The following is a 26,892-nucleotide window of genomic DNA, read 5'->3' as shown; positions in this document are numbered from 1 at the left end:
GATTAGTGTACAGCTTTAAAATGTTAACAGCTCTTTATGGTTAACAGCTCTTCATGGTTAACAGCTCTTTTAAGATAACAGCTCTACACCTCCGATTTGCGCCAAGCAAGCAACAGTTTGTGAGGCTTGAAACTGCGGTATTTATAGGCATGGACTTATATGACGTGCTGAAAATCCAGTATCTGATTGGATAATGGGTGCCGGTGTATATGCAAATTAGGTGCTTTCAGTGAGGCTTTTTGATTGGATAGACTGCCAGCAGCCAATCAGATAGCAAATCACAACGGGCTGCCAGGCTATAAATAGAGCCAGTCTCTACCCAAACGGCTGCTTTCTCTTTCTGGTTGTTATTTTTCAGCATGTGTGGACATGGAAAACCTGGGAGTAAGGCACTTCCGAAGATTAAGTGTAGCTCATGTAGAGTAGCTGTACACTTACTTGTAGGTCAAATTCGTTGCCTATTTCAAAAGGGCAACTATGCTCAGCAGATTGGGGGTGGTGTTGATAAACTTGACTGCTGAAATACTAGAGCTGGCAAGTAATGCTTTTTCTGATAACAAGAAGACCCGCATTATCCTGCACCATCTGGTATCTGTAATTAGCCTTCAGCACCGAGGATGAGGAGCTCAACAAGTTGTTGGGCAGTGTCCCCATCGCGCAGGGCGGCTTGTTGTCCAACATCCAGGTGGTGCTACTGCCCAAGACTGAGAGTCACCACCACAAGGTTCAGAGCAAGTAACTTCCCCGGGTGGCGTGTATTACTGACTTAAACATTTGGCAGGGAAGCCCACAAAAAAGGCTCTTTTCAGAGCCACCCACCACTTCAAGGAAGAGCTGTACTTAATTCTCCAGAAATAGCCTGCTGAAAAATCTGCCATACTTCTCAAAAGGATCTTTTGTCCTAAGAAAGAGTAAATCAACGCTGTTAGCTTACAGTTTTCGAGCAATTGAGAAGGCCAAAAAACCCGTAGACTTAGGCCTGACAGGAGCGACCTGCTCTCTTACCTAATTTATGTAGGAAACCTCTTAGTCAACATGATTCTAGAGAACTTCAGGGGTGAGTTTCCATTACTCCAATGTGACAACATTGCAGTTTCAAGTATTGTGATGATGGTAATCCTATTTTAGAGATTATGTTTAAATGGGTTAAGGAATTAGGTACGGATTAGATTACAACAAGCAGAGAGGGGATCCTACAGTGTATCAGCCGGTCTAAGAAGGTTGTGTGAAATGTCTTCCAGAAAAGAATTTCTTTCCAAGTATAGTAGCATCTTGAAATCTTTAGATATGGCATATAAGTAAAAATTTAACAAGTCCTTAAAGTATAATAAAGGAGCATATATGAATATTTGATACCTGTGGTTTCACAATTTATTAATTAAACCGTTCCTTAAACGACAGAACAAGGTATTTCAAGAAGCAGTCTTTTACCATGTGTGACGGTAAGACACTAGTGTCAGTCTCAGGGGCAGGAATGTGACAAGAGGACTTCAATTATTTGAAATTCAGGAATTTTGGACAATAAAATGTTGATCTGTTTGTACCATAAACACCGAGAGAAATTGAAAAGCAAATTACCAGTTAGGTTGTCAAAAAATGAAATTAAAAATTACTGTACAATATTCAACAGATTACCTCTAGAAAAAAAATCCATTGCTAGAGACGAGATCTACATGTAATAAAACGAAGAAGCAGGTAAGAAAAAGCATAAAGTCTTATACACTACATCATATGCTGAATAACAACAATCGAGTTAGAGAAGGATCAGTTATCCCTTGAATTAATCTACATAAATACTGAATGAGACTTAATTAGGGAGGGCAAAAGGCAAGGAGGATTTTTGAAAACTGACAAGAAAATTGCAAAGATACATCAAGCAAAACTGGATAATATTTACAACATAGAGAATGTGAAATTTTAAAATCAGGAAAGAATACTGAATAAGTGAGGGATACAAGACAAATCTAAACAGATGAGTTCCAAGTAACTTATGTAAATAATCCTCCATCAAGGAAGGGGAGCTTAACTCCCAGACTTGCCAAAGTACAGAGCAATGTATAGGAAGGCTGGAACGGAATTCTCTGACTACAAGATAGAACCTGTGTGTTCTTTCCTTCCAAATGCACTACATAATACTTTACTTTTCAGCTCTAATGCAATCCTATTAAATTAAAGGCTTATACAGAGGCTTATAAAATAAGATTTATAAAAAATGGAATGCATATATAAGGATGCATCTTTTTGCTATTTTTGAAACTGTTTCTATGCCTCTTGTAGAAGTTTATAATTTTCCTTATGGAGCTTTTATGCATGTTTCATGGAATTTATCTCCAGGTTCTTTTTTATTTTGGGGAAATATTAGAAAGATTTCTTTTATTACATTTTCTTGATGACCATTTTATACAGACAGAAAGGTTAATGACTTTTGTATTGTGCTTTTGTATTTACCTTTTTGAATTCTGTCATTTCTATTTCTAGCTGTTTTTCTCTATAGTTTTCTAGATAGGCAGAAAAATTATATAATCTTGTCTTATTGTTTTCTGTAATTAACCTTGTCTAAATACATTGTCTAATAACCAGGAATGATAATAAATAGAAATGATATTGACTTTCTCAACTTTTTGTTGATTATAATCAGAATAATATGATCCTCTCTCAAGCATGATATAAGATTTTCATTTGACTTTTGTTATTCCAAGATTGATGAGTTGTTAATTTAAAATAAATACTGTCCATTAACCATTACACTTTAGCAGTGACTGTGACAAATATATGCTACCTTTTTTTCTTTTACTTATTATGGTAAATCACATTGAAGGAGTTCAGAATGCAGCACTCAAATATGCCACTCTGGCATATTGACTATTTCAAGTTAAAGACACTTGGAAAAACAAGAACGCTCTGACCTTCCTTCTGTTTCTTAAAAGCAGGAAATGCAAGATGCCCTCCCTATGCCAGAAAGAATCATTCTTCTCATTGAGGACAGAGAATTGAGGTCCAGAGAAATCTGTACAAACAAACCTTATTAAACTAATTCTTACCTTCCTAGTTACTTCTCCACCCAATTAACTGCCTTAACCCAAACCCCTTTGCCTTGTCACATTTTCACAATTTACTGCTCTTTGTCCAATTTAGTATATTAGTGTTCCATTGTAACTAAGTCTTTGAGTCTTCATTTCCTTATGAAAGCTCCTGTGCCACATAAAACTTGTATTCGATAAACGTGTATGCTTTTCTCCTGTTGATCTGTCCTATGTCAATCTATTATAATTCTCAAGCCTCACCAAAAAATCCAAAGAGGGAAGAAGTAAAGTTTTGCCTCCCCTGCGACATTATATATAAGGCAAAAATAACTCGATTTAAATTCCCTCACCCAGATAAACTATTTTTGTGTGTGTAAAAGTGAATTAAATAATTTATGACCAAAGACTGGGAAGTTTTGCCACTCAACAAATGCATCCTGAAAGAATTGCTATTAAAGAATTGAAATGAACTCAGAAGAAAAGGTAGGGATGCAAGAAGCAATAATATTGCAAAAGAAAGAGGTGAAAGTATAAATCAATCTAAATATAGATAGTAGTTGTAAAAAAAATACAATAATACTTATTAGGGTATTAAAAAACAGTGAAAACGAAACACTGGATGATAATTATAGAAGATGAAAGGGGCTAAACTAAAATAAAGCATTTTGACTATTGTTTATAAGGAGGGTAGGCATACTGATTAAGTTATATTTGCTTAAGTTGGGTGTAAATTTTATGATATTAAAAGAAATCATTAAAGTAATAAAATGAATGTAGAGAAAAAGGGTAATAATGAAAAAAAATCAGTGAGTCCAATGGAAAGCTAAAAAACACGAAAGAAAGGACAGGTATAACAAATTAGAATGCAAAATAAGATATTAGGAATGAGTTCAAATAAATCCGACATAAAAATGTAACAAAGTAGGGGCCCCTCCTCCCATAGATACCGAAGTGTAAAATTGAGAGGGGGGAATATGTAAGAGGGAATGGCCTGGGGAAAAAAAAAAAAAAACAGGCACATTGTCTGGCTCCCACTAAAACCGGCTTCCCTGCCCAAGATCAGCCGCTGGGCTCACCAGGGGACTGTTTTCTTTGTTCTTTTCATTGCAGAAGATATGGAGGACATCCTGGACATCTCCGCCCAGCTCCAGACGGTGTTGGGGTGGGGGGGGGGTCCCAACAGCTTCTGGACATGAAGGAGTCAGAACCATCAATAGTAGTAGACAATGACACCCTAAACCCGAGAACCCTCCCCTTTAAAAGCTCTGTATTTTCACTTATGGGGGAGGAAAAAATTGGGTTTTGGGAAAATAGTCTGCCTTTTTCCTCCCTTTGCTAACAAAAAAATAAATCTCTTTTCTTCTCTTAAACTACTTGTCCTCGTTCTGATTCGGCCTTGTGGACAAGTGCCAAACTTTCAGTAACAAAAACAAAGATAAATGGATTAAATTTGCCACTTAAAACAAGTACTGGACCAGAAACGAAACACAGCTACATCTTGTTTACAAAATGCATGCTCAAAACTTCTTGGCACAGAACATTTAGAAGAAAAGGAATGGAGAAAAATACATTCCAGACAAAACTACCATCCCATACCTTGTTTTTGCAATATTAATAGCAGACTGATTTTTTTTTTTTTTTTTTGAGACAGTCTCACTCTGTCACCTGGGCTAGGGTGCTGTGGTGTCAGCCTAGCTCATAACAACCTCCAACTCCTGTACTCAAGCAATCCTTCTGCCTCAGCCTCCTGAGTAGCTGGGACTACAGGCACGCACCACCACACCCAGCTAATTGTTCTATTTTTTGTACAGACAGTGTCTTGCTCTTGCTCAGGCTGGTCTTAAACTCCTGACCTCAAGCAATCCTCCTGCCTTGGCCTCCCAGAGTGCTAGGATTACAGGCGTGTACCACTACGCACAACCCAGAGTGATATTATTTAATGAAAAAAAAATAATTTAGTGAAGTTATTATTTGAAAAAATAAAAAAAATTCTCTAGGAAGATATACTAGTCTTCATTGTGTTAACACCTAAAAATACAGCTTTGTCTGTGAAAAGCGTACATTAGCAGAAATATATGAGAAACAGAGGCTAAAGCAACTCCATCTTGGATGCTAACCTGCCATATTCACTTGTGATTAACCCTAGTTGCAGGAATTCCTCTTAAGATTTCTAGTTTATCTACTGTCAAGTACTTATCATAAATTTTGCCCTTAGGTCAAAACAACCTTAATGTTATCCTGATAGTACTTACCAGAAATCCTACCCTCAGGCAAATTCTTGCCTTTCCCTGAGGGGTTGTCGACTTCAGTTGTTCCACGAGTAAGCCCTAGCCGGGCAATGTAACAGTGCTGGGGTACACCATCACCTCTGCTAGCTGCTGAGACATGGCTTCTGTTCTTAAGTCTCTATTAATGTTTCTTTCTGGAAAACTAGATTTGTCAGCCTCTTTTTTCTGCCTCTCAGCTCCCTCAGGCTTTAAGGGTAGGTTTACATAGACCTGCTCACTGAAGAACAGGGATACATTCACAATTACAGTGAATAAAAGATTTGCCTAATTGATAGGGTAAAGCACTACCACATTATTATTTTAATTTTCATTTCTTTCCATCAGAGTGAGACTGAACATATCCATATATATATATATATAGAAATCATACATCTCTTAATTACAGAGATACATTCTGAGAAATGGGTCATTATGCTCTTTCATTGTGCAAACATCATAGAGTGTACTTACACAAATCTAGATGGTATAGCCTACTACTCACCTAGGCTACATGGTATATAGCTTATTGCTCCTGGACTCCAAACCTGTACAGCATGTTACTGTACTGAATACTGGAGGCACCTGTAACACAGTGGTTAAGTATTTGAGCATCTAAATATATTTAAACACAGAAAAGGTACAGTAAAAATATGGTATTATAATCCTATGAGATCACCATTGTATATGTAGTCCAGCACCGTCTGAAACATATATAGCACATCATTGTATATGTTTCTTGTGGCCACTTACTTCTATCTGGTGAAATTTCTCTTTGAGTCCATTAAAAAATAATTTAAACAGCTAACTCACATCAGTTGTTTTTTAACATTATAAAACTTATGTTAGGGCCTTAATAGAATATTTGCAAAATATGAATAAGACAATTTTATAGAAGAGTCAATGACAGCCAGTTGAATTTTTTAAACTGTCTCTTGACAAAGAACAAATTTCTCATTAACATGAACTGTGGTCACACATGAGCTCTTTTAAAGTCAAATAAAATCATAGCCAACACTAGAGGGAGTGCAGTAGGCATTCCATGTGAAAACATATCAAATTTTTCACATATTTCTGAAATGACACTGGATAAAATGTACAGTAAAATTATGAATACTGCATTTAATAGTTCTAGGGAAAAAGAATAGAAATCAGTGCTTAAAGTATACATTCAGACTTCTACCTTTTGGTGAACTGGGAAAGACATAAAAAGGAATGATGATTAAATGAACAACAGTTGTAGAACACCCACAAATGTCTGTACAGACCTTGTTTCAGTTGTTATTTCTGCCTCCTGTCAGCCTGAGAATCAGAAAGGCCTGCTTCAAAACCTAGCCCTGCTACCTCTAAGCTGAGTGTTCTTGAATGAGTTACCTAATGTCTCTACGCCTCAGTCTCCCCACCTGTACATGGTAATATCTATCTCACAAGGTTATCGTGAAGATCTAATTGAGATCACATCAATAAAGTATCTGACACATAGCACACACTCTAATATGTTAATCTTTTCTTCATCTAGAGCAACGGCTCTCAACCAGTAGTGACTTTCCTCCCCAGTGAACATTTCACAATGTCCAGAGGCATTTTTGGTTGTCACAACTGCATGGTGGCACTGGCATCTCATGGGGAGAGATCAGGGATGCTACTAGATATATCATCTTATAATACACAGGACAGCCCCCCACAGCACAGAATTATCTGCCTCAAAATGCTAAGTTAAGCACCAATGTTGAGAAACTCTGATCGAGAGAAATCTAATACATCAAGCCTCCTTGCTGAGAATCTATGTTGTATTTCTGAGTTTCTGAAAATAAAATGAAATACAAAGGTGCTGCCATTCAGGGGATTGCAGTCTAATAATGAAACTATGGCCTGTAACAGTCTGTGAGTGTGGGGGTGGGAAAGAGTGAGGCAAGTGCAGAGAACACCCCGTTTTTTTCACTTGACAGCGAGCACCTTCAGCAGCCCATTCTGTGGACCAGAAGATGCAGAGTGCACCGGATGCCTTTGGGGCAGTCTGCACTCTAGAGGAGCAGTCCAGAGACACTTCCCAGGGCTTGCCATCCCTTGATTTAGCGTTGCTTGAGAACGATGTGCTGGTTCCTTCCTCAGCAGTTCTGTGGAAGTGCTGGCCTGTGCTGTGGCCAATGCTGGGGGCACAAGGGCTTGGCCCTTTTCTGAACAATGGGCCTACATGAGGACAGCTCTCACCTCCCGACCCTAGCACATTCCCTCTCTCAGTTCTGGGGAGTTTCCTGTGGTTCTAGTTAGCTATGGAGGACAGAACAGCCACGTCTGCCCAACACGCATGGCCGATGGTGCGTGGGAGAAAAGGCCTGAGTCAGAAGTCCTGGCTCTGAGTCCTGGCTCTGCTCCTTTCTCCCTGCAGGTACGGAGAAAGTCTCTTGACATTTCCAGCCTCCATTTCCTCTTTTGTAGCATGGAAGGATGAATCCCTTATGAGGTTTATGTGGACTTCAACTGTTTGGTGCTTTGCAAATAGAAATCACAATTCCCCTCTCCTTTGCTTGTTGAGTCCTACCTGCCCAGAAGTTCTGTGGCCAATCTTGGAAATTACCACTGAATTATGATTGTGTGGCCTCAAATTGACAGCTAGAGGCCTGTGGATTCACATTTATGAGCACCTACTGTGTGTCCATTCTGAATTCATTATTTATGCCCATTGTCTGAGACACAGAATGGAGAGCAGCCTAAGCAGGGCCACAGGGCTGGTTGATTTAGCAGCCCCATGATATCATCAAGGACTCAAGTTCTTTTCCTCCCTGTTTGCTATTCTTCATATTGTGGCTTCATCTTCAGACTCACGCAAGTTTGCAGCAGCAGATCTGGGTGTCCTCTTCAGACATGACTTTATCGAAGGAACAGAATTTCTGTGGCTCTGTCTTAGGACAGAGAAAAATTCTTCAAAAGGCCCCCAGCAGATTTCCACCGTTGTTTCTTTGATCAGCGTTAGGTACGGTACCCATTCATAAACTGATCACTCAAGGGAACTAAATTGCTATGATTTTTTGCCAAAGGCTAAAAATCTGAGGGGGAATGGATGCTAAAAACCAGCCACCATGTCTGTGGTAGTGGATGAGATCACCAGGAAAGCCAGTGTGCAAAGAATGAATGCTACAAAACACTGAGCTTTAAGGGGCTAGAGCAAGGAATACTCAGAGATAAAGAGACAACGAAAAGAGCTTGATATCTTGAACATCAGAGAGAGAGTTTTAAGAAGGAGGGAGTGAACAACACAGTGGAATGCAGCAGAGGGCCCAGTGGGATGACGTGTGCTTGTTGGGTCTATCAATTAGGTAGTCACTGTTGCCCTCACAGGGTCCTTTACAGGAAAGTAGTGGATGTGTTAATACAAGGCAGCTTACAACAGGCTGAGGAGTCCGTGGGAGGTGACAAAATGAAGAAAACAATTCAGAATATTCTTTTCAGATGTAAGGGTGAGAAGGAAGAGAAAGAGAGGATGTGTAGTTAGGAGAAGAAAGCATTTAAGTTGGGAACCACCTAGTAGTACAATCTGGGTTTTAGTCATACAAAATATGCATGTGTGCTGAGATTAAAAAATAACTTTTCTTCTTCTTATACTTATTTTTTTTATTACAAAAATAAATTTTGAGGAAGAATTTACCAAAGCTGATCTCCACTCATTTGGGGGAAGGTCGGCTCTACCTACCTGCCAAGCAAGCAGTTGTCTGCACGCAGGGTCATCGGCAGCAGCATTCCTCCACAAGACTGTAAGCTCTTTCCTTATGTCCTTGCCTAGCTTGGTGCTTGGCTGATGGAAGCTGTTTCAGTGCCCTCATTTGCCTCAGTGAGGAACCATTAGTTATGTTTGTGTCTTACCTCCCCTCCTCTCTGCTTCCACTCATACACAGGTGTAAAAAGCATGATAAGATAGCAGAAAGCAGAAATGACAACCGATGGAGTGCAACGTATGTCCACTGAGCCACAGTGCTGGGCAGTCACATACACTAATCCTTCCAAAGACTCTGAGAGGTTATTCCTATCCTATCTCCATTTTACAGGTCGGAAAACTGAGAGGGTTTTTCCCAAGTGCCTTGTTACAGACTGAATTGTGTCCTCTCCAAATTCATTTTCATAAAAGCAAGTTCTTTCTCTGGCTTGCTGGCAGAGGCAGGATGGGTGGTGGAGAGGAAGATACTCACTGAAATATATCAAATAGCCCAGTCCTGTAAGCAGGCACCCCTCTCCTGAGTAGATGATCTGACTCTTTAGATACTAGGAGTGATCCTCTGTGTTTGGAAGATGACTCTGTGTACTCAGTTAAGGTAAAAATATTAGGTAAAACATTTGGAAATGAAGTTTTCTTGTCCAAAAAATGGATAAAGTAAAATATCCAGAAAATGTTCAAGGGACTGGCAAAAGTGAGTGAGTTAGGTTGAAATGACCCCTGGGATATACAAGCACAAGATTACACATAGGGCTGGCTAGTTTGAGATTTCAACAGTGACTTTCGTAAGCCCAGAAAATGCTTATTCAAGCAGAGATGGGAGTGTGAAGCAGCCAGATACAAAGCTTTGTTCATTTATCTGCTCTGGACTCAACGGTTTTTATATTAAGAATCTACATCTGTTAAAGGTTATCCCCAACCCTTGAGCATGTGAACCAGGCCTGCCAGCTCCCTAGTGACAAGCACGCTTGATCTAATTGCTGGCTGCCCTCTTTGTCAGCTCTTTTTAACTGAACAAGTGCTGGCTTTTTCACCACTGGCTTGATTTGGAGTTACACAAATGCTGTAATCCTGATGCAACAGCTGAGAATAGCTCTCAGATAATCACTCTGCAAAGCAGTATCATTAACAATATTAACGCTTGCCTGCGGATTACTATAATTGTGTATGTAGTAATCAATGTTGAGTCAGAAGGGCACAGATTTATTTAAAAAAAAGAAGAAGAAAGAAAGAAAAAGAAAGAAAGAAAGAAAGAAAAAGGAAGGAAGGAAGGAAGGTAGGAAGGAAGAGAGAGAGAGAGACATGGTGTATACCAAGCAAGGGTTTCCACACAAACTATTCTTCCCTCCCCCTCCACCCACCTGTGTACCACATTCTCTCACTCAATTTTTCCACTATCTGCACTCAAATAACTAAGGGAGTAAAGGGAGGGAGTAAAATTTTGCTTCAATGGCTAGGATAAAATGAACACTATATTTTGATATGCAAAGGAGGGCTGTTTGGATCTGCTGGTTCTCAGATTCTTTGTTATGCTCCGGTCACAGGGAACCTTGATGTGACACATGGAAGTTTCCTCTCCAAGATCTTGCTGTTTCCCTGGGTTCTGCCATGAAGCCAGATCCAATTCCAGTGGCTCTGGTACCCAAAGAACTTTCTTTCTTATTCTAGCCAAAGGAATTTTTTTTCTGTTTCCAATTTGGGAGTGGGGATCCCCGCTTGCATCCTTCGTTCTCCAAGATCCTCTGCTTCTCCCCGCAAATCCTCTTTCTCTTCAATATCTGCTCCATGGACTACCTTTTTAGGCTTTTGGAATAGAAAAAACTGGGAGACTCGCAGCCCAGGGCCATGAACTTCCCCGTAGGCAGTGAAGAGCATAAAGGTGTTCATCTGCTGATTAAGAAGGGAACTGTAAAATGCAAAGATGTTGTGAACGAATGTGAACTTAAAAGAGCCAATCCTTAAAGAGATACCACAATTGGCTAACTGGGCCTAAATTTAAAATGGAACCAAGTGACCACTTGATAACAAGGTGTCTAACATTTACTCTGCAGTCCCATACCTCTGTTCAACTTTGTGACTTTCAGAACTCATCTGAACCAACCAATCAAGGCTCAGCTGTATTGACCAATCACAGGTCGTCTGTATTGGCCAATCAAGTCTCAGCTATATAGACCAATCAGATCTCATCTCTGTCACCCAATCGGAACTCAGCTTTGGCAACCAGTCCGAACTAAGCAAGTTTGAATTCCTCATTTGCATAAACCAGCCTGATTCAGAACCTGGGCAGGAACTTTTGCTGTAAAACCCAAACCGTGCCTCTGTTCTCTACCACACTTTCCTTTTCACACTGAAGGCTGTCTTCGAGGTTTGCAAACTGTTACTGTCTCTTTCCTCCAAATTCCTTTTCAGAGAACTTTCATTCACAGTGTTTCCCAGTATTGAAATTTCCACACAGCTGCCATCAGAGGCCAAGGCATTGAAGCCTGGGACAAAAGTCAATAATATTGATCCTGTTTTTATTTAATATGTTGCTTTTTTTCACCATGGGTTTTTGTGCATTGTAATTTTTTAAAAATATTGTATTAAGTACTGAATTTTTCTATGGCCCTTTAAATTTTGCTCCCAGGATGAGTGCCTCATTTACTCAACTCTAATCCCTGGCCTGGCTGACATTTATTAAGTGATCAACAAATGCTTGCCATAATGATCACCTGGATGAAAGGAAAGAAAGATGGAAACATTATGTCAAAGCTCCTTTGAGCCCTGAGAAAAGGCCAAGAGGAGAGAGAGACGAAGCCCCATGTTTGCGATTAAAAAATTCTAATAACACTCTATGAGGTAAACGCTATCTGTCATTTGTAGCTTCCTCTGTCACTTACTAGTTGGGAGACCCTCAACGAAATTTAATTCCTTTCTCTGAGCTCAGATTTTCTAATTTGTAAAATAAAAATAATAATGGTACCTTCCATCACAGCTTTCTCCTTTGTTTAAAAATCAGGTCCTACTTCAAGATGGTCAGCTGTACTGTGCTGCTTGGAGCCAACGGTAAGCCCCAGCCATCTCTGGGTTCCTTAGACTAAATACAGGCATGATGGGGAAGCTGGAAAGATTCACTATTTCAAGTTTAGTAACAAGGACCAAGCTTAAAAGAGAAATAAATCCGATGCAAGCAGAATGAGTCCTGAGATTACCACAAGGGTACAAAGTTAGGACTCACCATCAACATGAATATTTGTGGTATAGACCCATGAGGGACTATTGGATAACTGCAAGGGAGCACATTAAGGAGTTTCAGGAGCAGTGATGGAACAAGGGAATGACAGACTATTTTAAGCTTTGTAACTTAAGATGATGATGAATGAAAACCACTCCTCTTCCTCCCACTATTACTGTCTCACTGACCTAATGTTTGTGGAGCATTATAGTTTATAAAATGTTTGCACACTCATTAGTTCGATCATACAGTCTCTTCAGCAACCATGTGATGTATTATTATTGTTATTATTTCAATTTAAAAGATGAAGAATATAAGTTTCAAACAGGTTGTACATGAGTATATATAGATGTGCATGAGTGCACATAGCATATAGCTAGTGAGTGGTAGGCTCAAGAATTTAACTAGGTCTCCTGATTCCAAGTTCAGATACTTTCCTTCTCATTTGTATTGGGTGTTTTTTATTTTCTGTTATGTGTTCTTTCCAAAGTGAAATACCCTAGAGCAGTAGTCCCCAACCATTTTGGCACCAGGAACCAGTTTCACGAAAGACACTTTTTCCATAGACTGGGGGGAGGTGGGAGAGGCAGAGCTCCTGCAGTGATGCCAGAGATGGGGAATGGCTGTAAAGTCAGATGAAGCTTCACTTTCCTGCCACTCACTTCCTGCTGTGTACCCCCCACAAGTTTCACAGAAGACAGTTTTTCCAAGGGGGGAGGGGTGGTGGAGGTGGCAAAGCTCTGCAGCCCAGTCCCTAACAGGCCACAGACCAGTACCAGTCCGCTGCCAGGGGGTTGGGGATCGCAGCCCTAGAGCTTTTCTAACATCGGATGCATTGGTTTGGTCCAAGTGGTTTGCGTTTGTCCCATTACTGAGTACAGCCATCCAGACCTGCCCCATGAAGCATTTTAGTGCATAAAAACAACTTTCAGCTTTGAATTGTCTTTAGGCCAACAGTTATTAGCAAGTAATTTTTAACAAAAATATATGTAATTGAAGTACAAAATGAAACCATGTGTTTATTCTTCCATCATAGCAAATATTTCCATGATGTTGATGCTGGCAGCTCTGCTCACTTACAAGCTATTGGTTTCATTAGTGACATTTTGTTAGTCTACAAACAATCATAAGCATGCATGCAATCTCGCACGCACACATGTGAGAAAGAGAGAGGAAGAAAGAGAGATCAAAACAATCTGGCTGTTTGTTTTCATATTTTCAAGTACTTTTTTCCATTCTTAAAAAAATTTTTTTTTGGCAAGTGAAGGGAGCTATAAAATCATTCTCTAATTCTGTCTTAGCAGGAGTCAAAACTATACAGGATTTCTCCAGACATACCCTGACTTCTTCATGTTCTTGAGGACAATTTGATTAAATCATTATATTTACTCAACTCTTTTCCTTTAGAACATGGAATATTAGAAGAACTTCTTGACATTGTCACAGGATACAGGTCAGCCTATATCACCCAACAGCCAGCCAATCTCCAGATGTCTGAGCTAGCCTCGCCAAGACAAACAAAGTGACATAGCTATCCCCTAGCTGATCTTGGATATGTGAGCAAGAAACACTGTTATGCTACTGAGGTTTTGTGATTGTTTGTTCAACAGCAAATGCTAATTGAAATGTAATCTAAAGATTACAGCAGCTTTGTTCTAACAAAATAACAAAGACCATTATTTTTGGAAATCATACTATATTCCAGGGACTGTGATAGATGTCTATGTTATTTCTAGTCTTCATAAAGCCTTGGGAAGTAGATATTACTGTGCCCATGTGTTTGGACAATATGACAGGTATCAGAGAGTTTGAGTAACTTCCCCATAGACATACAGTTAATAAATGGCTGATCTGAAATTAAAGCTTAGATCTATTAGAGTCCAAAGCACTGTCTACCATTTTATACTGCCTCACCTGCAAAAAGTTTTCAATCAATTCTTTTTATAAAAAAGGAAATGAGAAAGAAGAGAGCAAAAATAAGCGTCCAAAAGAGGAGGAAGAGCAGCCGCCGCCACCATGACAGCCCCTCTGGAAACCGCTGTTGCAAATTCTGTGCATCAGACGATCCTGATTCAAGCAGAGCCCAATCCCTCAGCCCTCTCTGGCTGCCTCCCACTGCCTGGCAAAGATGTGGGACGCCCGAAAACGCTTTCAACAACAAATGACACATCAGCGCCCCTCTCAAATTTGTTTCCCACAAGTTAGAGATAAGACTAAAGAAAAGGGATAGCAAAGAAGGAAAAAGAAAGATTCTTTTGGTTAAGGACTGATTGCTCACTCCAGCTAGGCATCCACACTGACTGCCGGGCTGTGCCTGCAGACCATGGAAAAGCAGAAGGCCAGGAAGCTCCCTGACATTCTGAAGCCCCCGGGCACTACACTCAGGCAGTTACTGGCCCCCAGCTCCACTGCACAGAGGTGGCCAGGCAGCCCTCTAAAACAGGCTTGCCATCCCATTCATTCTATCAAAAGCAAATTACAACTCTAATATGGCAAGTCCTTCTGCCATGCAACTTTAATATCCCACAGATAATTACTCAGTTTCTATTACAGAAGTCATTCTGGCATTAAATACATAATGAGTAGAATGGGATTTTCCTTTAGCAACCAATGTAAAAGGCAATAATAGCACATCCGTACCCATCAACTATTCTAGCTATGCAAACGCCTGTGAAATCTCCAGCAGGAGCAACAAGTGAAGGGAGAAGTTGAAGAGGCAAGGGACAAGTTGGGATAGGAATAACAAAAGTTAGGAGACACAGAAGACATCTCAGTCACCCTAATTAGATGTCAGAAAGAAAGCACTTTTCTATTTTGCCCTTCTGATTACATATTTGCCAAAATTGGCTGAGGAACCCACGTGCCTGGGGGAAAATTAGTACGTGCTACAGAAGGAATTGCATGTCAGCTTCTGTGTCAGGATGAGTCACAGTAACTAAACCTCCTAAATCTCACTGCCTCGACGCAACATAAGATTATTTCTCACCCATATGAGAATCAAGGGTTGGCTGGAAGTTCTACTCCATGTTGTCTATACTCCAGGACATGGAGTGACAAAGTAGCTACTATCTGGCAGCATTCCTGGTTGCCATGGCAGAAAGAGAGAATGGCAAATCATTTACTGATTAAAATTTTATTTTCGAAAGCAAGTCCCTGGCCGCACCTAACTTCAAAGGGACAAAACAGTGCAATCCTACCATCTGCTTTGGAGGAAAACTAATTATTTGGTGGATATCAGTAAAGACTACCACAGTATTTGACAGATAAAATAGGATTTACTTAACAAATAAGCTTGAAATCTGGATTCCTGCTCTGAGTCAGAGTTTTCTAAAATTCTTTTACAGCATATCAACAACCAAGTGTGGACAGCTCATATCATACAATAAGTACTCTCTATAGAGTATAGAAGACATCTCATTTTTATATAAAGGCAGAAGAGGTTGAGGCTGAACCTTTCCTTCCATAGAGAGACTTAGCATTGTGCAAAGAAACTGTTTACATTATTAGATCAGACTCAACATTAACCAGGACAAGAATAGAAAATTTTAAAAATTTCTCCACTAACCACGTATTAGGAAGACCAGACTGATTTAGGCAAGATAGAGGAGATCCATTTCTTTGCACATCTGAGTTGAAATGTGCATGAAGTTTGTGACTTCACAGCATTTTAATGCTGCAGAATATCTCTAAGCATATCTACGTAAGAAGGCTGCACAAGGAAACAGAGTGAGATAATCTGAAAATATATCCAACAGATTTTTGCATTAAAAAATATATTAGTCCCACTTCCTTCCTCCCTCTCTAAACCCAGTTTATTTTTAATATTTAAAATGAATTTGAAAGCCCATATTCCTCAAACTTTGGCAACAGAAATGTGTATTACAGAACTTATAAAAACACAGGTTATATTTTTACACATTTGGACATATTACATGTCTAATTACATCCCTTAAACATAAACACTATACAGTAACCAGTAAAAGTATGATATTAATAGCAATACACTTTGCTAGAAGATGAGCCATGAGTTATTTTCTGTCACACCATTATCATGAGAGGTTCTATCTTAATAGAAAGCTACATTAGCCTGAGCTCTAAGCCCCTCACTAGTAGCTCACCTTAAAAGACATGGGCACAACTCCATTGGCCTGCAAACATACTCAAAGAGGGGGGGGAAAAAAGTCCTTTGCTGAAAATTGGCTTGGGAGAGAATTAAACACCAATGTGATAAATTATGCTTCTACTCATCAGAAAATTGGCTATGTGGTTTACTTAAAAATAAGAATCAGAAACAAATTTGTTTAATTTTCATATTCCTGTGTGTGTACATGTGGGGATGAACAGTACACATAAGTACACAGACTACCAGTATCTGCCCTTCTACTTCCTTAGGGCCTCTGTAACTATAAGTTACAATCTTCATCATGAGGGGAGCTTGGAACGTGCCTGTTGCACCAGACTGGAAATCAGACCTGTGTGATATTAGGACATTACACTTCTTTGCAAGTATAACCTTTGGTGAATTTTGAACGTTTGACATATTTATTTGGGACATAATGACTTCTTAATTTTAAAAAACTATAGTAATGACCATTTGTGAGAAATATATGTTATTTCTTTGGTCATCACAACATCCTTATGAGGTAAGAAATATTATCTGTGTGTCACAAATGAGGAAACTGACTTTTAGAAAGATAAAAGTAGGTTGTCTAAGAAGCAAGACCTTAATCGAAGCATTATCTGTCACGAGAGGTCTTTCCATAAAACCAGGCTCTTAGCTTTGTAGAGTCTGGGTATCTCATCATGAAATTACTCTGCTTCATGTTTAGTTCTGAAATAAAACATCTGGTGCCATACATTAGGCTAGAAATGTGGTACTTACTAGTTCTAATTGCCTCTCTTTCCCTGGGAAAGCAAAAAAGACTCTAAGTGGATCCTTCCCCCATGCCACGCCTCCACCCCATTCAGTGGCCTGAAGTTCCCTAAAGAAATGGAAATTTCATGATAGTTGAGTCAATTCTAAGGCTGTCAGTTTTCACTTCATTCACTAGATTCATGCTAATATACTCCCTTTCTGTACATTTTCCCTAGCCCTCAGTATGAAGCGAGAAATACAGGCCTGGCGCAGAGAGACAATTGCTCCAGGCGGTGAGTTGGGCATCACAGGCTGGTGACAGCCGCCAGCCCTGAGGGCATGCCCCCTGCCGGCCTCCAGTGCCCATGGCTCCCAGCCCTGCTGCTGGGCACTGGGCCAGAATCCTCCTGAGCTCCTGGAACCAAGGGTTTGTTGCCCTGTGGCAGCAGTACCCGAATGTCTACAGCAAACACGTTCTCACTGAAGACATAGTAGACCAGGAGGTTACCCTTGTCCAGAAGCATTGAAGTGGAGCTACACATCCAAGTGAGTCCAAGAAGCTCAGAGAAGCAGTTTAGTCAGAGATATAAATTGGGAGCCTTCGACCTTTAGCTGGTATTTAAAACCATGAGCCTGACTGAGATCATTATCAGAGTGAGAATAGACAGAGATCTCAGGACTCAGCCCAGACATGTTTCAGGTTGGCCTGGATCAGAGAAGTGAATCCTTAGGCCTAGGGAAGGAAGCAGAGACAGGAGGCCAGCTGCTTTAATCCAGGCATAAAGGGTGACAACCAAGACCAGGATAGAGGATGGAGACAAGCTTAACCTGATATAATTAATTCTCTTTGTCTGCCATGGTTATAGATTTTAATCTGCTGTTTTATAACAGCTCAGTTTCATGCTCTAGTTTGGTACATGAGCTTAATATCGCCCAGAGGTATTGGCTTAATTTAACAAAACTAAATATTATCTAACAATATGCTATCCAGACAGCTCATCCTTCCCCCTGCCAGGTGTTGGCAGCACCTCTTGATTCAGTATCATCGTTGGATTTTACTAACAGGCTTTTCCTTCCTTGTCCAGAACATTAATTAGGAATCAGGACAAGGTGTGCAGACCTTAGCTTTTCTCTTCTGATTGGCCATTCTGCCTCGACTCATTTATTAGTCATGCTTCAGCCAGTTTTCAAATGTGCCAATTCTTATTCAGGTCGATCTGAATTCATTTAACTGGTTACATCTCTTAAGTGAAGCATTTGATGCTAAACCTCAGAACTGAATCTTTAAGGTAGTGTTGCCATGACTGTGAGCATTGCTCAATAAAAATCCATTAAAGCAGCAATAATGTGATTTCACACTTGTTGTATCACTTAAAGTTCCTTTTTTTGAGAGAGTTGAGTTTCTAAAAGTTAGTACGCCCAGATGTCTCCAGGGAAATGTCAAGTCTTTTAAAAAATCAATTGTCCAAACAATGCTAAAACCTGTTTACTAGAAAGGATAAGTTAACTCTATAACTTAGGGAAGAAAAATGAAATAGATTGGCCAAAATCATTAACTTCTTTAGTCTTCTGATCAAAATCAGATCTTTGGGTGGAAACTTCTTCACCAGATTTCTCCGCACTCGGCTATCACCTCAGTGCAAAAGAGCCAAGGAGGGACCATTTGGAGTTTGATCGATCATGGGCCTATCTCCATGATACGATTTAAAACAAATATGAGTACTTAACTGCAGCACACATGAGCAGAAGAGCCACAGGTTTTAGCCATGAAACAGACACAGAGTAACAGGATAGTCTTGGCCAGTGGACAATCTCAACCATGATACCTAAAATTTGGGTAAGATCACTCTGATTTCTGTCACCTACTTCATAGGACTCTAGGTTCACGGATGTAAGCTTGAAGCCATCAAAAATTGCACATTGTCAGATTTTCTTGAGTTCAGGGCATCCCACTGTAAGACGCTGCCAGCCTGAGGGTTTTTAAACTTAAACCTGAAGGCTGCGAAGAGAAGAGCTCTGGGCAAGGAGGGCTGCTGGTGGGTGTGTGATGTGCAGCATCTCTTCCAGCCAGGTACTGACTGTCTGAACTAGCTCCTCCTCCCTCCCTGCTCCTACCCCTGGATGGGGTTGTTTGAATCACGTGACCTCTGGGGCTTTATATAGCCACAATTCACCCTTCTCCCTCTTTTCTCTTCCCCAATTTAATAGGTGCTCCTCTCTCCCCTAGAACAGTTTTGTGGAACTCTTTGCTATTGCCCACTATCTTTTATTAATTCATTTCCTACTTGATGTGTAATAAGGTGTCAATTCTTAGGATTAGTTAGAGGCTTCATAGGGGGAAAATCAGTTTTTCTGGGTAATAAATCCGTTGTGGCTGCCAGAGTCCTAATATTATCGTATCTTTAGAAATATTCTGAGAATCCAAACTTGCTTACACATGGCTTTGTCCTTACCTCGCCTTCACTTTCTTCAGAGGATTGTCTTCTCTTCCTGACCACTCAATAGAAGTTTACTCTCCCTCCTTTGAAAGTTTTCTTTTTAATAATTTAACACTCAGACATTTAGACATGAATGTTATGATTGAAACACAGGCTTTAAACAAATTTAGGTCTGAATTTCCACTCCACCTCTTGTCATATCTGACGAGTGAAAGTCTGGAATTCTTCATTTTTTCATTTGTATGGTGGGAGTTAGAAAATGCCTACTTAGAAAATAAGGTTGTTGTGAGAATCACATGAAATATTTAAAAAGTGCTTCAAGCAGGGCTAACATAAAGTGAACATAGTTATTATGACTAAAATGCTCAATTCTAGAGTAAGCGCTGGCTATCCTTTAACGAAAATACAATATTATGCCATGTGTCCTCAGTAGGGAAGATATTTCATAACAGTTTAACTCTAACCATGTCCACCTACCTTTCCTTGGCCTGCCTTTACTGAGGCTAAAGAATAGATGTGTCCTGGTAATGCACAGGGTCCTTATTGCATCTTATTTTTGAAAAATCAACACAACTTTTGAAAAACATTTCAATTGGATCTCAAGGTAAGATTTAAGGATTGAGGGAAAATTGATCTCAACTCCTACTAGTGACTGATGACCAGCCTGAGCAAGAGCTAGACCCCGTCACTACTAAAAAATAGAAATTACCTGGCCAACTAAAAACATATATAGACAAAAGTAGCTGAGCATGGTGGCACATATCTGTAGTCCCAGCTACTCAGGAGGGTGAGGCAGTAGGATGGCTTAAGCCCAGGAGTTTGAGGTTGCTGTGAGTTAGGCTGACGCCAGGGCACTCACTCTCGCCCAGGCAACAGAGCCAGACCCTGTCTCAAAAAAATAAAACAAAAAAAATTGTTGTTGCTGAATCATCAGTTATTGTTCTTGATAAACCTTATCTCTTTCTTAGAAATTTTGAGTGGCTATGAAGAGCCTGTGGTTTCAGCTTTGGGTTTTTACGCTTTTCTTCCCGACTTTCAAGTCACTTTTGGAGTTTTATAATCTGTGAGGTTGTTTGTACTGGACTTTGTGATAGTGACTCTAAATCTTTTGGGCAGCAGCATGGCTTGGATACATGCTGGGCATGACACCACCCTAAGAGGTAGTGACGCCACCCAACCGCTTGTTGAGCTCTTAATTGATGCGGACAGCTACCAGTGATGCGAGTTGATGGCCATCTTCTTGTCGCGGGCTGCGTTGCCCACTAGCTCCAGGATCTGAGCGATCAGGTACTCCAGTACTGCTGCCAAGTACCCTGGCCTGCCAGCACCAATGCCCTAGACATAGCTGCCCTTGCAGAGCAGGCGGTGCACAGCCCACGGGAAACTGCAGGCCAGCTCCGGATGAACCGGACTTAGGCGTAGCTCCTGCCTTTCCCCGATGTTTCCAGCGCCCACACTTAACCCCAAAAAAGCCGTTATAACGGAAAAAGAAACAGTTAAGGCACGTGGAGGGTCATAGTCTGACGGCAGACGGTCCTTTGTTATCTGATTGGCTGATAGCTGTCTGTCCAATCAGAGAACCTTACCGTTTTCACCTCATTTGCGTACACTCCCCGCCCACTATCCAATCAGATGTTGGATGCCAACGACGTCATTTGAGGGTCGTGCCTATAAATACCACACTTCCTCTCCGTTAAACACTATGTCCTTGGTGTCTTCAGTTTGAGCTGTATGTTCAAGATGCCAGAGGTTGCTTCCAAAGGCGCTACTATTTCCAAAAAGGGCTTCAAGAAAGCCGCTACTAAAACTCAGAAGAAGGAGGGGAGGAAGCGCAAGAGATGCCGCAAAGAGAGCTATTCCATTTACATCTATAAGGTGTTGAAGCAAGTCCATCCAGACACTGGCATCTCTTCCAAGGCCATGAGCGTCATGAATTCTTTTGTCAGCGACATCTTCGAGCGCATCGCCTGCGAGGCCTCTCGCCTGGCACATTACAACAAGCACTCGACCATCACCTCCAGGGAGATCCAGACGGCCGTGCGCCTGCTGCTGCCGGGAGAGCTGGCCAAGCACGCCGTGTCCGAGGGCACCAAGGCTGTCACCAAGTATACTAGCGCCAAGTGAAATGATCCAGCCACTAACTAGATGACCTTCCTGAAACAAAGGCTCTTTTAAGAGCCACTTATACTTACTAGCAGAGCTGTAAGCTGCCTTGTGTGCATGTTTTTTATGTAAGTGGGTCTCACTGCTAAAGTCACTGACGGAGCTACCGAGTATATTTGCTGTATTTGACACGTTCACTTCTTACACACTGTCATAGGAAAATAAGAACAGATAACTTGAGTTCTAAACTTCACACTGAACTGAACTCTCAAGTAATCGATGCATGGCAGAAAAGGGAGTTCTCTGAAAGAAGCACAAATAACCCTGGGGCCCGTAAGGATGTCCTTTGTGTGAACAAGTGCTGAGGGAAACAAGACTCGCCTTTTTCTAGGACATCTCTTACTGCTTCAAACTTTGTCACGTGACAGCAAAAAGAACTTGGAGCTGTGTAGACTCAGGGAAGACCTTAGGGCTAAGTCCACTGAACCTTAAGGCTCTTTTGTTTCCTTTTTACTTTGGCCAGGGTGTATGAAACATTTCTTCCTACTGACTGGGCTAGCTGCCCCCACGGTGCTGGTGTTTGAGGCCCAAAGCCCAGGGTTTCTTGGTCTTTTGGACAAAACTATTAAATGAAGTTATACATGTTTTTCAATTGTCAGTACAGACAATAGACCAGTCATATTAGCAATGCCTGTAATTTTCTTGCCAATGAAAATCACAGCTATATTTCTAGCACTTGACCATAGTTACAGATATCAAAATATTTGTTCCTCAAAACTTAAAAATATTCCATTTTTTTATTGACAAATAAAAATTGTGTATACTCTGTATAACATGTTTTGAAACGTATAAATTGAGCAATGGCTAAATTGATCTAGTTAGCATATGCATTACCTCCCACACTTCTCATTTTTGTGGTGAAAACACTTAAAATCTACTCTTTTAGCAATTCTCAAGAATATAAAACATTGTTACTAAGTATGGTCAGAATGTTGTACAACAGAGCTCTTTAAACTTATTCCTAACTGAAATTTTGCATCCTTTCATCAACCTCTCCCCAAACCTCCCCTACCCCCAGCCCTGGTAACCTACTCTCTACTTCTGTGAGTTCAAATTTTTTAGATTCCACTTTGGCTTTCTGGGCCTGGCTTATTTCACTTAACGTAATGTCCTCCAGGTTCATCCACGTTGTTGGAAATGACAGGATTTCCTTTTTTAAAATTGAATAGTATTCTATTGTGTATATATAGCACATTTTCTTTATCCATTCATCTGTTGATGGACTCTCAAGTTGTTCGTGAATAACGTGGCAATGAACATGAGAGTACAGATATCTTGGATATACTGATTTCATAATACACCCAGTAGTGGCATTGCTGGATCATACGATAGTTCTATTTTGAATTTTTTGAGGAACCTTTATACTGTTTTTCATAATGTATGTACCAAAATAGTATTTTAGATCTTATTAAAACCACAAATAAAAAAAGGACAAATATTACTACATCCAACAGTTTAAAAAATATTTTGAAAACTATTTCAATCTGGTATTGTTTCATTACAAAAATTCCTATCTTATTGTATGCATTTATATTAAGATGTGTATAGGCTCAACTAGACTTCCGAAGAAATCCATGATACAATAAAAGTTTTAGATTTTGAACATTTTCAGATTAGGGATGCTCAACCTGTATTGCAAATATGGAAAACCCGACAGAATGTACCAGAAAACTAATATGAAAATAAGTCAATGAGAAAGTAGCAGAATATACAAAAGGTGCACAGAAAGCAATCTTTCTTATAAACAAATGTTAGAGCATATGAATAAAGGATGCCTCACTTACAATAACAAAAACAAAATACCTAGAACTACATTTAATTTTTTTAACACTAAAATATGTATTACATGAAGGCTGTTGATTGATCCACACCCAGCATGTGGTCTCAGTTCTGGAAAATGGACCTAAGAAGGAGGGAGTCCTCTAGGAAGTGTTTCCTTGCTCTCAAGACCCAGGGGAATAGATTGTCTCTTCCTGCCCTTGAACTGTGATCAGTAAGAGTAAAGTGAGGGTGTGGAGACAGAGACAAGAAAACTGCAGGGCAGTGGAGCCAGGGCTCTGGTTGTCCTACTCATGGAACATATGTTTTTGGGTGTCCTTTTTAGTGGTATTACTTACCTCGCCAGATCAGCTGGCTCTCCCTGTTATTTGCAGACAAAGTGCATCTGATACAAAAGGTATTAATACAATAGGTTTGGTCTGAAAAAAATATTCTTTCCTAGCATTCCTGGTTGCCCTTTGCCCAAATGATCACGAGTCCTTGGATAATCAGGGGAGCATAATGAGAGCGGTCAACTCTCAGACATTTGGGAGCAGTGTCTATCTGGTTTCCCAGGGTCTCAGGGCAGTTCGGAGCCTTGATTAGAAAAGACACCCCCAAAACAAATGTGGACTCACAGATGCCCAGTCACCTCGGCGGACTACCAGCGAAGACATGGAGAAGCTCTGCAGGGGCTGTCTCACTGTACACGTAACTGTGAGGTACCTTTATTTTTATTATCTTGCCAAACTCGGTCAAGTTTAACATGTGGAAAATCATATGACAAAAGTACACGGTACTAAATGCAATGAAGATTGCAGCTAACCCCGTTTTCAGAGATAATTTGATGCCTCAAAGTCGCTTAGTTCCCAGTGCTATTATTGAATATTCTAAGCCCACAGCTCTCTTGAGATTGTGAGTGGCTCTGAAAAGAGCCTTTGGGTTATAGAAGCATACTTGGCAAGTTAACTTCGAACTCGTGTTTCCTTTATCGGCCTCCGTGCCTTCAGAGACAGCCTGCCTGGCCAGATCCCCACAGAACATTAAGCCAAGGGCTGTATCTTCTCTGAAGTGATGGTCAAGCGCTTGTGGTAATAAGCGAAACACGACACCATCCCTGCGATTTGCTTAAACATGTCAATAACGAACGAATTCATGATACTCACAATGTTTAAAGAAAAACCATTATCTGGATCGACCTGCTTCCACACCTTGGAAGCATAAACTGCATAGCTCTCTTTGAGACATCGTTTACACTTTCTCTTCCTCTGTTGAGTTTTGATTAACATAATTTTCTTGAACATTTTCCTGGAAACAATAGTGCCCTTTAAAAACACCTCCTGCATAATTAGTGCACAGCTTTACAGCGTCAACAGCTCAGTATGGTTAGCAGCTCTCTTAGAGTTACAGCTCCACAACTCTGCTTACACCCAACAAGCAACAGCTGCTGAGACTGGAAACTGCGGTATTTATAGGCATGGCCTTATGTGACGTGCTGAAAATCCAGTATCTGATTGGATAATGGGTGCCGGTATGTATGCAAATTAGGTGCTTTCAGTGAGGCTTTTTGATTGGATAGACTGCCAGCAGCCAATCAGATAACAAATCACAATGGACTGCCAGGCTATAAATAGAGCCAGTCTCTACCCTGGCGGCTGCATTTTTTTTCCTTTGCTTTCTCATCATGTTTGGGTGTGGCAAGCAGGGGAGTAAGGCACGCAGCAAGACTAAATTGTCATCATCTAGAATAGACTTATAGTTGTTTATAGATCCAATTCATTGGCTACTTTAAGAGCTCAACTATGCTGAGCGGATTGGGGTTGGCGCAGCGGTCTATTTGGCGGCAGTGCTGGTATACCTGACAGCTGAGATATTAAAGCTGGCAGGTAACGCGTCTCGTGACGACAGGGAGACTGGCATCATTCTGCAGCATTTAGAGTTGGCCATCTGCAACGACGAGGACCTCAGTAAGTTGTTGGGCAGTGTCTCCATTGCTCAGGGTGGGGTCTTGCCCAACATCCAGGTGGTGCTACTGTCCAAGGAGAAGACTGATGGTCACCAGCACCACAAGGCCCAGAGCAAGTAGCTTCCCCAGGCGGTGTGTATTAGTGGCTTAAACATCTGGAGGGGAAGCCCACAAAAAAGGCTCTTTTCAGAGCCACCCACCACTTCAAGGAAGAGCTGTAGTTACACGATTCTCCAGAAGTAGCCTGCCAAAAAAATGTCCTAATTTTCAAAAGGATCTTTTGTTCTAATAAAGAGTAAATCAATGCTTACTGCTTTCGAGCAGTTGAGAAGGCCAAAAAGCCTATGGATTTAGGCCTGCCAGGAGTGCCCTGGTTTCCTACCTAATTTATGGAGGAAACCTCTTAGTCAACATATTTCTAGAGAACTTTACGGATGAGTTTCCATTACTCCAATGTGACAACCTTGTGGTTTCTGAAGTATTGTGATAAAGGTAATCTTATTTTAGAGATTATGCTTAAATGGGTTATGTATTAGGTGCGTGATTAGATTACAACAAGCGGAAGAAGGCATAATCTCACAGTTTACGGTTTAACTTGGAGTGATCGTACAGTATATCAGCCAGTCAAAGAAGGTTGTATGAAGTGTCTTCTGGAAAATAATTTTTAGCTGGGCCCGGTGGCTCAGGCCTGTAATCCTAGCACTTGGGAGGCTGAGGCGGGTGGATCGCTCGAGGTCAGGAGTTCGAGACCAGCCTGAGCAAGAGCGAGACCCCGTCTCTACTAAAAATAGAAAGAAATTATCTGGCCGACTAAAATATGTATATAGAAGAAATTAGCCGGGCATGGTGGTGCATGCCTGTAGCCCCAGCTACTCAGGAGGCTGAGGCAGGAGGATCGCTTGAGCCCAGGAGTTTGAGGTTGCTGTGAGCTGGGCTGATGCCACGGCACTCTAGCCCAAGTAGGAGTCTGTCTCAAAAAAAAAAAAAAAAAGAATTAAAAACAAAACAAAACAAAAAGGTAAAGATATGCTAAAAGGTAAAAAGTATCTACTCTCTGCCATTGTTAACATAACATTACCTACTCACTGACCCCTAGCTCCCTCTTCTTTGGTCTGAACTTCACCTCTTTCTTTCAGACTAAACTCTAAAAAGACCTTGAATGTGATTTTCCAGCCTCATCTTACTTGGGGCTTTAGTTTTTGTCTTTCAACACTTCTGTGTCTTCACAAAACTATTTTTCCTCCTGCCTTTTATCAGATCCTTGTGATGAATTTGTCAGAGCTTCCTGTGCCATCACATTTTTTTCCTATACGAACAATTCTTTCCCTTTCTTCTTCAGGATCCTTTGTTCTCTTAATGTAACTACATATTTTTGTGCCAAGCTCTCCCAGAACACTTGGAAGGTCTTTGGACAAACTGAGCACTGAAACATTTATGATAGACCCTTCATCCCCCAAACCTTATGTAATTCAGAGCAAAAAAAAAAAAAAAAAAAGTTTTAG

The 26,892-nt window shown here is 40.6% G+C and overlaps 2 protein-coding genes across 3 annotated transcripts; both read left to right on the top strand.

The window, feature by feature from the left end:
- The first annotated feature begins 21,243 nt into the window (after window positions 1-21,243).
- LOC123638923 (histone H2B type 1-A) lies at window positions 21,244-26,892 on the top strand. Of its 2 annotated transcripts, XM_045552728.1 has the most exons (2): window positions 21,244-21,618; window positions 26,866-26,892. In XM_045552728.1, exons 1-2 carry the CDS (start codon window positions 21,244-21,246, stop codon window positions 26,890-26,892), a joined length of 402 nt encoding a protein of 133 aa, XP_045408684.1. The 2 variants fall into 2 exon arrangements, with proteins under 2 accessions (XP_045408684.1, XP_045408685.1); XM_045552729.1 differs by lacking the exon at window positions 26,866-26,892 and having other exon boundaries at window positions 21,244-21,627.
- Window positions 25,109-25,510, top strand: LOC123638924 (histone H2A type 1-A). Its single transcript, XM_045552730.1, is given in 1 exon segment — window positions 25,109-25,510. A coding segment is annotated over 1 exon segment (402 nt).

Source organism: Lemur catta, chromosome 5, assembly GCF_020740605.2.
Source record: "Lemur catta isolate mLemCat1 chromosome 5, mLemCat1.pri, whole genome shotgun sequence".
NCBI classification, from domain to species: Eukaryota; Metazoa; Chordata; class Mammalia; order Primates; family Lemuridae; genus Lemur; species Lemur catta.
This window is presented reverse-complemented; position numbering and strand designations above follow the sequence as displayed.

Excerpts from the sequence above, each read along its gene's own strand:
- LOC123638923 (XM_045552728.1), top strand. The coding sequence starts at position 21,244 with ATGCCAGAGGTTGCTTCCAAAGGCGCTACTATTTCCAAAAAGGGCTTC. Across the intron at positions 21,619-26,865 it reads CTGTCACCAAGTATACTAGC|CAAAAAAAAAAAAAAAAAAA; the intron begins GCCAAGTGAAAT and ends TGTAATTCAGAG.